Raw genomic sequence first — 12376 nt, forward strand, 5'->3', positions numbered from 1 at the left:
ACACACACACACACACACACACACACACACACACACACACACACACACACACACACACACACACACACACACACACACACACACATGTACACACACGTACACTGTGTGTACTGTAGATATGTGGTAGTGGTGGAGTAGGGGCCTGAGGGCACACGGTGTGTTGTGAAATCTGTGAATGTATTGTCATGTTTTTTTTTATTGTATAAACTGCCTTAATTTTGCTGGACCCCAGGAAGAGGGATCCATATAATAAATACAAATACAAATAGTGTATGTTAATGTTTCAGAGAATTGGTGGGGGGATTTACTTGTGTTTACTTTTACATTAAGATATGTAACCTAGTGTTGGCTAATGCTTGCCATTATGTAGATCACATTCCCAAAATATATAATCAAGTAAGTGCTATAGATAGGGGATGCAGAATACACATGAAACGACATATGTAATAGACTTTACAATCCTAGAAAGAATCACTTCTAGAATGTATTCTCAAGTGCACTTGACTTCTCAATCTCACCTCTTCAATTCTTCTGTAGGCTATCACTGACGACAGCCCGTCCAGTGCTGACAGTCAGGTATTCATCGTTCCGTTCCACAGTAGTGTACAGCCAAGTGCGCGCACTCGTGCTGTCTTACGTCACTGTGCTCGCTCCTCTTCTCGCGCGCTGGTTAAAAAGAAGGAGGAAAGAGCAAGGGGAAACATGTGAGCGCTCTGAGGATCTAGTGAGAGACAATTTTGTGCTTACTTTTTTGACCCAATGCACTGTGCTGAAACGGATTTTAAATCAGAAGGAAGGACACAAATTAAGCTTACTGAAATTCTCAGAGTTTGCTTATTATTTGCTTTGTTTTCTTTACGAGAGAAACATTTGTATTTCTGGGGTATGCCATCATAACCAGCACTACCATTAATTTATTTTAAATAACATTTTTTTCTTTAGCAAATATTTAATTCTGATTACTTTATGCGTATATCTTTATTAAACTAAATGATTATAATCGTTTACCTGTGATACAGCATATATAAATATAGAGAATAGACTATTTTGTAGGTTTGCACCGTTGCTTTCAACAGTGATTTCTCTCATATCTTTTGGTTCCAACGTTTTTCAATATGAGGCATTTGAAATTTGTACTCGTGTTGGCTATTGCAGTCAACGTTTGGGAATGTGGGGATTCGAAATTTGGCGAGAAGGGGGAAATAAGCCCGAGGAGAAGGAGATGTTACGACGGGAGCATGCCCAAGCGACTGAAGAAGAGGGAACGAAAACTGTCAGTGGACAGCGGTGCAAGCAGCGGGGAAGTTTGTCACAGGTTGTACCCTCGTGTGTCATGCTGCCCAACCAGGCGTGCTGCTTATCAGATAGTCCACCGGCGTGATGCCAGGGTATGTTGGGCTCGTTGCATTCTTTCATTGTGAGAGCTGTCTGTAGGCTAATGCCAAACGCCCCGGGGAATGTATTTACTGCGTTGTGTGTCATTTCGACTTGTTGTTGACAGTAGTAGCATTAACGATATATGAGGGAGGTGGGACTGTGAGGGGAAAATTCAATCGTAGCCTACTTACACTAGCTGGCGTTGTCCTGCTACTCTAGGCTGTTTTTGAGGTTTCTTTATCAGTCACATTAAATATGTAGAAAATCCATAAAACTGTCAAAACAAATGAACATGATTTATCAGTCAACTATGTTGTTTAAAAGTGGGGAATGATATAAGCCTCCTGATTGTTGGTCTCGAGCGTGTCCAAAGCGTTACAGTGTTACCATGGTTATGTTATAACCTTTTACGTTCATCCCCGAGCTACAAAATAACACCATACGAGCGCAGTCCAAGTGAGTCAGCACGGTTGACTATCGTTCAATTCTACTAAGTTATTCTTTGCATCCCACACCGCGGTTATGCGCACGTGTGGCATGTTTGTCAGTGCACTTAGAATGTATTTTGCAGCAATGTTGCATGTTATTATGTTTATATTCATTCCAATCAGTTCCTGCACAGAATGTGTGCGTTTACTGTACATAGCCTACGCTGATGCCCGTTATAGACCATCTATTCATTATTGTCATGTTTAACTGCATGGATAAATCTATAACAGTCTTCAGAGGCTACGTGGAGTTCACGGTAGAATTCGCCGTATTCTCGTGTAAATCGCTCCCAACGAATCGACATATGCGGCTGGGTGGTATCTCACTTTGTGTTGTGACAAAAAGACACATTGCGTCATTTAATTTGCTCAAGTCATGCAAATAGGAGGAAAAACCCTGAACGGAACAAAACTTCTCCTCCCTGCTACACTGCCCACACACAGAGCTCTTTTTGCTTATGGCAAAAGAATACCAACAGCACCATTGTGTTTGTTAGTTTCACTAATGGGTGAAGCTGGAGAACATCAGTCTCCCCCCTCAGTCCCTCCACTCTGTCCAAGTATTAAGGCTGCTGAGAGGGTATTATTTGTCCTTCACTCCCTCCTCTCACACCCACCCCTCACTAACTTACACCTATTCCCAAAGGGCAAGTGTTTTGTTTAAGATTTTTAACACCAGTCTTAGTGTTGCCTACAGCACAGCCACTTTTCTCTATAGGGGCTATGTGTGGTGGTCTCTCTCTCTCCCTGTGATTCCTGATGGTGAGACCTTATGAGGCTTGTGCAGCCCACATTGTCTAAGATTGAATGACAAGCAAATGTTTTCAAGTGTGACCTTTGTGCATTGATATGTTTGTTCCGGCAATTTCACTGACAAAAGCCATTGTGCAGATCCTATCAAAGAAATGAGTCCTCCTGTAACAGCTGCTCCTCTACAGTGAGCTACTTACACGTTGGCTTTTTGATCAAGTCTCTGTGAGGAGGACAACGACCACCATAAAGGAGCTTATGGAAATGCATTTTGCATTTGGGCTGTTCATGTGAACTGGCAATCTTGTGTTATTGATGTGTTACGACACATTTCCCCCCACATGCCAAGGTATGTCACACAGATGGATGTTGTGTGTGTGTGTGGGTCAGTTTGTTTACCTTCGGAGACTTGTGTCCCTTGCATTTCTGTTCCTCCAGTAATGCTATAATAGCGCTTGTACAGACCCGGGATCGAGCCTAATGACTGAGAATTTATCTTTCTCTGCTTTTGAGTTGTGAGTCAGTGGTGAAATTTTGCTGCTAAACACAACAAGCAAAGGTCCTCTTGTTCTGGTTTGTGGTGATGGCAACATTGGAGCCCATCCCAGCAACATATGGGCACAGGGTATGGCTGAGAGCCCACAAATGCTCCTCTCCATGGACTGATTCGGCGTGCCAGCCCATGGCACGCCGAATCAATGGGCAATTTAGAGCAGGAGGGCGGGCGGTTAGGCATGCCCACGGCGGTAGTACTCACATAGATTTGGAGGGGTTAGTAGTAGTAATAGTATAGTAACATATACAGTACCACTTAGCAGACACTGTTAACCAAAATGACTTAGAATACAGTGAGTGGATAGGTTTTAGTATCTGTATACTGCAGGGATTAAACCCACGTCCCTGCCGTTGTTGGCATCAATCTCTTACCAACTGAGCCACACCTGACCACTCAGTTACAGAGACCGAGAGTAAGTAAAACACACAGACATGGACAACCAGGTTTTAGCCCAAGCTAAGCCTACCCTGCCTAATGCTGACATGTCAACACTTCTAAAGGCTAACGGCTTTTAGCTGCTCTGCACTCTTTATTAGTATGGTATTAGTATGAGTATATTTATTACTTGTTTATAGCCGGGTTTATCAACCTCTGTGTGTGCTTCTGGCAAGTCCTAATCACCCGTGTTTTACACTGTCCCGGTAAGAGGAGTAGAACAAACATTCTTTGGCCATCTCTAGTCGTGGTCCTGAGGGGCTATAAAACAACCAAAGGGCCTGTGTTCAACCTGTGGTCACAAAACGGTCTCGAACACGACCGCAGGGTGGCCGTATCCTTAAGAAACAGCTTTCTCTTCCAGACCTAGTCAGGTTATTGTTGAACTGAGAGAGAGAGAGAGAGAGAGAGAGAGAGAGAGAGAGAGAGAGAGAGAGAGAGAGAGCGAGAGAGAGAGAGAGAGAGAGAGAGAGCGAGAGAGAGAGAGCGAGAGAGAGAGAGCGAGAGAGAGCGAGAGAGAGAGAGAGAAAGAGAGAGAGAGAGAGAGGGAGAGAGAGAGAGAGGTGTCCATATGTTGGACCCAGGTCTGTAGGCCTAATTGACTAGGACAGACTGCTAATTTGTTGATACCAGTGCGGGAATGATGTGCCTGTCTATCTCTAAATTGGTGTTTACACACGGACGGACCTCACACAGTGCAAAGCACTACCAGCCTGCCTGCTGCCTAAGCAGCACACATGTCTGGATGCAGGACAGATTACGTTGTGTTTTATTACACCTAATTTGCTACGTAAATAATCCCTGCTAATTTCTGGGGTCTAAATCTCTTGTTTACTTTTGTTTAGCGACCTAAGTAACGCTTCAAACCCTCTAATTCGGCTCCATCCATTTTGGCCCCAGCCGCCCTGACATATGAAATGTAATTTGAACTTAACTGTTTGTACACTTAGGTAAACAAGTTGTGAGGGAGATAATCTTTTTCTCAGAGAGTGACATTCTGGGTATTCTGGGTTTAAAAAGTGACATTAAAAGGTAATCAAGTCTAATTTTGGTGTGGGCTTAGTTTCTCTGGAGAATATTTTCTCAGTGTACCATCAATAAAGCTGCAGCGGTGGATAATTAAAGTTCTCCATGCTAATGTCTTACAATAATGTTTATTATAAACTGGGTGGTTCGAGCCCCTAATGCTGATTGGCTGAAAGCCATGGTATATCAGACCGTATACCACGCGTATGACAAAATATTTATTTTTACTCCTCTGATTAAGTTGGTAACCAGTTTATAATAGCAATAGCGCACCTCAGGGGTTTGTGGTATATGGCCAATATACCACGGCTAAGGGCTGTATCCAGGCACTCTGCGTTGGTTCGTGCGTAAAAACAGTATCGCTGACATGCCAGCAAATTACAAGCCATGTTGAGGTGTAAAACATTAATGCTCACTAAGTCCGTATTTTAATCAGTCATTGTTCCTTGTTGCGTGTGGTCCCTCCTCCTAGATCTTCTCCACCAATAACACGGAGTGCAGCCGTCTCCTGGAGGAGATCAAGTGTGCACACTGTTCGCCCAACGCCCAAGTGCTGTTCCACTCCCCCGAGTCGGACAAGGTCCCCCTCAGGGAGCCCCACCTGCCACGCCTCTGCCAGGACTACTGCCGAGAGTTCTACTATACCTGCCGAGGACACATACCAGGTAACCATTCTACTACACCTACCACTAAGATATACCAGGTAACCATTCTACTACACCTACCACTAAGATATACCAGGTAACTATTCTACTACACCTACCACTAAGATATACCAGGTAACCATTCTACTACACCTACCACTAAGATATACCAGGTAACCATTCTACTACACCTACCACTAAGATATACCAGGTAACCATTCTACTACACCTACCACTAAGATATACCAGGTAACCATTCTACTACACCTACCACTAAGATATACCAGGTAACCATTCTACTACACCTACCACTAAGATATACCAGGTAACCATTCTACTACACCCACCACTAAGATATACCAGGTAACCATTCTACTACACCTACCACTAAGATATACCAGGTAACAAAGAAGGATGATGATAGTACCATCACTACCTCAGTCAGTGCTTACACTGTATAGGCGGAGTGAGGCACACATATGAACACAAATCTCGCTCGCTCGCTCGCTCTCTCTCTCTCTCTCTCTCTCTCTCTCTCTCTCTCTCTCTCTCTCTCTCTCTCTCTCTCTCTCACACTCTCATTTTCACTCAATCTCTCCCTCCCTCAATCCCACTCTCTCTCTCTCTCTCTTACTGACTTCCTGACACACTACATACAGCCTAATGTCTGAATAAGGCAATATTACATTTCTGAGCAGGTCTCCTCAAGGTCCCCAATTCAAAGTCAGCAAACAGTGTTGAACATATAGGTAGCTTGGTTTTACTTATGCAAGACGCAGTGGAGCGTAAGGACTCAAGAAGGAATATTTATTTATGTAGGCTTACCTCATCTGACCTCACCTCCACTTGGTGGTAGAGCCTGCCTGCCTCACGCCCCCAAACACTGGGAGAGCCTCGTCTCAGTCTACCCACCCTGCCTGGCAGACGTTGCCTACTGCAGCCATCAACCTAGCACTTTGTTAATTAGTCTGACTACACACTTTAGACCTGGCAATCAGGAGCTCTTCTCTCTCTCTCTCTCTCTCTCTCTCTCTCTCTCTCTGTTTCTCTCTCTCTCTCTCTCTCTGTGTTTCTCTCTCTCTCTCTCTCTCTCTCTCTCCTTCTCTCTCTCTCTCTCACATCCCTCAGACTGCAGGTGAAACCAACCCGGTACAAGACGTTGTTTTATTGCACCAGGTGGACAGGATTTATTTATTGCGCTAGCCGAGTTGTACATTCACATTTACTCAAACTCTTCCTCAATCTATGGAATTTAGACATAAATTGTGTACACACACACACACACACACACACACACACACACACACACACACACACACACACACACACACACACACACACACACACACACACACACACACACACACACACACACACACACACACACACACACACACACACACACACACACACACACACACACCCTAAACAAAGCCCCTACAATCTGCCAGAGAGCTGAAAATGATTGATTTTATGGCCCTTTCCTTCCCTGGCCCCGTCCTTCTTTGGCAAGCCCTCCTGAGCTGCCCTGGCTGACGTCAGCCCCCTGACGGTGCTGTGTGCTGTTTGGGGATGTGTAAGCTGAAGCACCCTGACTACGGTCTAGACATGACCGGCTCTGACACCTCGCGCCACCAAGGGAGCTCCTCACACACAGCCTCAGACACACACAAACTACGGCCTGTTTAAAAAAACGCCACTCACACCATCAGTTTGTTTTCCTTGGTGATAAATTCAATGGAACGTAAACACAATCAGAGCTGCCTCGCTGGACCTGGGCCTCGCCTCGGCCCTCGAACTGCTCCCCCGTACGTGTAGGCAAGGCAACGCCAGCCCTGGAGGGAGTCTCCTCCCGATGTGGAATAAGCGAGGAGATGACATGGAGATGACATGACATGCCGTTTCCTCCTGGATAGGATGGTATTGTGAGATGATAGGAGACCTGCTTGATAGGCCGCCCTCCCTGAAAGCTCCCCGTCCTCAGAAGTAGGGCCTTTGAAGGGCTGTTACCTGCCTGCCGTGCCTCCCAGTGAAGTGCACATTCCTTGTGATCAAACGGCCGCTGCTTGCCCCCAGCCAATTCTTCTTCCTATCTGTGTCGCCACGGCAGATTAAATCTGCTCGCGATTTGCTGAACAGAGAACAGTTTCAACCACACATGTGGTGGCTCTACACCACCACCAGCACTATCAACATCAACCCCCCCCCCCCCCCCCCCCCCCCCCATGTACATATTACCTCAATTACCTCGACTAACCTGTACCCCCGCACATTGACTCGGTACCGGTACCACCTGTATATAGCCTCGCTATTGTTATTTTATTGTTGCTCTTTTATTTTTTACTTTAGTTAATTGAGTAAATATTTTTCTTAACTCTTATTTTTCTTAAAACTGCGTTGTTGGTTAAGGGCTTGTAAGTAAGCATTTCACTGTAAGGTCAACTCCTGTTGTATTCGGCAGAGAGAGAGAGGGATAGAGAGAGATGGACAGAGAGAGATGGTGAGAGAGAGAGAGGGAGAGAGAGAGAGAGAGAGAGATGGAGAGAGAGAGAGAGAGACAGCAGCCAATGAGCTGACAGACAGCAGTGAAAGCTTAGAGTTAAACCCAGAGCTTCATACCAGGAGCTTGAGCCAGAGAAGGAGTCAGTCACCCCCCCTCCCATCAATCCTTCCCTCCCTTTCTCCCCCTCTACACAGATCAGCATATGTGGTGACGAATGACACATTTATTTTTCTACAAAGGTTGTGTATATGTAAAGCTGCTGAAGTGCATCAAGATGTCAAGTACTTTGGGTGGCCACCCAGGTTGTGTTGGAAGGCAACCAGATGGAAGCAGAACTATAGCCTAGCTCACTGCCTGGGATGTGGACAGAGGTTTTTTTTCCCTCTATCTCTCTCTGTCTCTCTTTCTCTCTCTCTCGCTCTTTCTTTCTTTCTCTCTTTCTCTCTCTCTCTCTCTCTCTCTCTCTCTCTCTCTCTCTCTCTCTCTCTCTCTCTCTCTCTCTCTCTGTCTCTGTCTCTCTCTCTCTCTCTTTTTCCCCCCAGGCCAGTACAATAAAACTGGTACATATTGTGGAGGGAGGGAGAGGGAGAGAGAATGCAGTGCTCGGTGCCACATGTTTATGGAAGTAGTTAACCATAAATTGTCTAAAATTAGATGGCCCTCTAAGTACATATCATGCTGGATACTGACAGAGGTTTTTCCTCCTATGGATTGTCAAAATACATAAATGTCCTTATGTATTTTGGGGGGTTAAGCTACTGTCACGATCGTTCTCCTCCTCTTCGTCTGAAGAGGAGAAGCATGGGTCGGACCAATACGCGTCGAGGTATGCAGTCATAATGAATTTATTTAAATGAAAGACGAACACTTAATACAAACTATACAAAAACAACAAAACGACCGTGAAGCTACAAACGTTGTGCACAAACATACAGGCTACTAACGTTCTTACATAGACAATTACCCACAACCAATGAGAGCCTATGGCTACCCTAAATAAGGCTCCCAATCAGAGACAACCGAAATCAGCTGTCTCTAATTGGGAACTCATTCAGGTAACCATAGACTCTCCTAGATAACTAACCAACATAGACAACTCTAGACATATACACTCAACACAAACCCATCTACTACACCCCATAACCCCTTTACCAAATAAACACCCAAAACCAACAAAACATAAACATTCCCCATGTCACACCCTGACCTAACTAAAATAATAAAGAAAACAAAGAATAATAAGGCCAGGGCGTGACAGCTACTTTTTTTAAAACAATTTGTTGGTTTTCTGTTCAACTGTAATTTGCATTTGTAGTAACCACTATTGCCTCTTAAGAACATGTTTAATTAAATCTCAAATATAAAGCACTGACAAACATGAGTTATTTGGGCTCATGTACAGTATATATCACTAAAGATGAAATTCAGAACCCTTCCAGAACTGTACTCTGCATCAACACATGCAAAGTGCTGACCAACAGTATTAAACGTGGACGGTAGTCTTTACTGTGTCTTTAAATGTCCTCCTGCTCCCGTGAAACTCCCTCTCCAGCTCCCCATTAGGCTGTGTACTTAGCCCTCATTTCTCCATAAAGACATTTACGGCCCGAGTCTCACTTTAACCTAGAGGTCTCCCACCCCTTCCTCCCCCTCCTCCCTCCACCCCCCACTCTGTCTCTCCCCTCTGCATCTGAGGTCCTGGGACCAGCATGGTTAAGATAACTACAGGCACAAAGTAGGTGGGTGGCATAGGCCTGGGAGTGTTTGTGTGTGTGTGTGTGTTCTGAGTGTGTGTTTGATCTCCGTGTTGTATTTAGATGTTTAGTGGGATATCCTATCACCTCCAGTGGTAGTGTGGTCAGCCTTGTGGTCGGTGTGGGGGGGCCAGGATGGAGGGAGGGATGTGTGGGGGCCGGAGAGCGAGATGAAAGAGGGGAGAGACAGTCCTGTTTGTGTTTTTATCACTGCTGGGTTTGCTCTCCTCCTCCGCCCCTCTGAGGGTTGTGTTAAGGGAAACAATATTGGCACGGTTGTTTTTAGGTCACGCGCAGGTTTTAAGATACGCTGCTTGCGTTCTTTTCACCCTGTTAGTGGTTTTGCCCTGCTAGCGCAATAGGAAAGGGAAGGGGGGGTTCCTAGAATCTTGGAATAATGTTGTGACTGTGGGTCTCTGAAGGTGGCCAATCATGCGGGGTTGGGGCTGCTGTGTCTAATGAGGATATATTCCCAGATTACTTTGTGCCCCAGACCCTGGTGTGGAACCAACTTTAGCTCCAGTACAACTAGCAGCTCCAAGAGAAATCAAGGTGGTCTGGGGAAATAACCCTGTGATGGGGACATTTTTGCTTTGAACTTCCCCAAAGCACAAGCAAGCAGTGGAACACAATCAATCAACATTTGAGAACATCATTTCTTGATTTGGGTTTTGAGGCAGACAGAATATTTCTATCACTCCTAAAAATGTGCAAAGTTAGTATTTGGAAGACTGGGCTGTTAATTAAACGTGGTCAGTTTTGAATTAGAGTTTCTCACATTTCACATGCTGTGCCTATATGCCTGCCGCTGGGCTGAGGAGGGCGAAAGCATCTAGGCTGTGGCCCAAATAGGCACTGGTCAAAAGTAGTGCACTATATAGGGAATAGGCTGCCATTTGGCACTGGCACCTAACAGTGCTTTAATTGTATGAGAATTTCAGCCTATGTTTTACTTAATATTCCAAATATCTGGAAAGCTATTAGGTATCCACAGCAGTCACCCACGTGAGGTAGAGCTGCGAGGCATAGCAACAGGGGTCAAACAGCCATAGCAACAGGGGTCAAAGCATAAAGGTAAAGATGGATGGTGCCTCAGTGGTGCACTGCTGCAGAGTTGAAGACCTGAGGAACAGTCTGAACAGCATATTCCTCACATTCTGCTCAGCTCTAACCCAGTTGGCCTGTCTGGCCAAGCGTTTCTTCACTTGTTCAGGCCGAGCCAGGATTCGGTTTGGCTCATTCAGCACAACTCTCAAAAACAACTGTATGAAAACTTAAGGAACTAAAGCTGCGTAAACATGAATTAAGGGCGACTAACTAGGAGGGGATTTAGCTTCAGCTCGCTGGTAAGTTGGATGATGTTGCATCATGGTTTGAACGAGGTGTGATGTCACTTGAATTGAATCGTCTTTCTCTGCCTGCGGGCCGTTGTCTGTGTCCATGGTATTTTTCAGAGCTGTTCCAAGCCGATGTGGATGAGTTCTGTCAATACTACGGACGGAGGGACGGAGGCCTGTGCTTCCCAGATTTCCACCGAAAGCAAACACGGGGACAGGACTCCAACTACTTGGGAGATGAGAAAGTCGAAGACATCAACAGGTTTGTAACGTTTCACTTTCAAAATCTCTTTTACTTGTATACGTTAGGAAGAGTGCATTTAAGGTATGGTTTTTAAATATTGAGTTAACCATCCAAAAAGAACGCTTTCAGTGAGTTGTGGAAAGAGAGGCCATAGTGTGTATGGTGGCATCTCCACACTCTGAACCCAGTGTGCCACTTTGACTGGCCACCACCACCGGTCTCGCCCTAGGCGATATGTACTATGAACCAGGGTCATGGGAGACATGCCAATGCCAAGTCTGGATAAACCCCCCCCCCTTTACCCGTCACCCATCTCTCCAGTCATCACCAAAGCCTGCCGTTTGTTCAGGGTGCATTGGGCCAGGCTTTGGCCACACAATGGAAATGCTTACCCTGCAGGCCAACCCTCCCCTCACTGCTAGCTAGCAGTACGTCATAGACAAACTTTCACCTTTTTTTTGTCTGCTCGGGTGGAGAGAGAGCCTCTGAGCTCCCCGTCCCAAATGGCTCCCTATTCCCTACGTAGTGCACTAGTCCTATGGGCCCTGGTGAAAAGTAGTACACCATATAGGGAATAGGGTGCCATTTGGGACGCAGACCCGTTCTAGCCCCCCTGACGCGAGCTGAGAGCGCTGCTGCTGGACATGTGACCAACTGACCGTCCTGCTATCTCGAGCCGGACCAGACCAGATCAGACCAGAGAAACTATGCTGATGCTGTCTGTCTATGATGTCTAGCTAAGTGCTGTCTGCATTCCTGGGGTTGATGGGGTTCTACTCTAGTCGTTTCTAGTAATGACCCCTTGCTATGCTAAAGAGCACTGTAATTGTAATTGCACTGAACTCTAGGATGGATGGCCGGGATGGCCGAGGAGAGATATAGAGCTTCTGTTGGCAGCCGCTCATCTAAAGGGAGTCTTGTTGAGCTGACTCTCCCCTTCTCATCTTCCGCCTGGGGCCGGCCAAGAGATGATGAGCAAGGAGAGAGGGCCAGGTTTTAACCACCGATGTCATCTAACATCGTACGTCTTAATCAGACCTCCCACTTCAAAACTGGCCTGAGGGAGAGAGCGAGCCAGGGAGCGAGAGAGAGTGGCAGAGAGAGAGAGAGCCAGAGTGAGAGAGAGAGAGAGAGCCAGGGAGCGAGAGAGAGAGATAGAGAGAGAGAGAGAGCCCGAGTGAGAGAGAGAGAGAGAGCCAGGGAGCGAGAGAGAGAGATAGAGAGAGAGGGCGCACATCTGCTATGTGTATGAACTTGACACA

At 45.9% G+C, this 12376-nt stretch overlaps 1 protein-coding gene across 1 annotated transcript; it reads left to right on the forward strand.

Moving 5' to 3' along the window:
* The first annotated feature begins 646 nt into the window (after positions 1–646).
* Positions 647–11255, forward strand: LOC129848866 (hedgehog-interacting protein-like). Its single transcript, XM_055915961.1, has 3 exons — positions 647–1388; positions 5105–5297; positions 10988–11255. Exons 1-3 carry the CDS (start codon positions 1116–1118, stop codon positions 11206–11208), a joined length of 687 nt encoding a protein of 228 aa, XP_055771936.1. The 5' UTR covers positions 647–1115; the 3' UTR covers positions 11209–11255.
* Positions 11256–12376: the final 1121 nt, after the last annotated feature.

The sequence above is a fragment of the Salvelinus fontinalis genome, unplaced genomic scaffold, assembly GCF_029448725.1.
Source record: "Salvelinus fontinalis isolate EN_2023a unplaced genomic scaffold, ASM2944872v1 scaffold_1243, whole genome shotgun sequence".
In the NCBI taxonomy this organism is placed as follows: Eukaryota; Metazoa; Chordata; class Actinopteri; order Salmoniformes; family Salmonidae; genus Salvelinus; species Salvelinus fontinalis.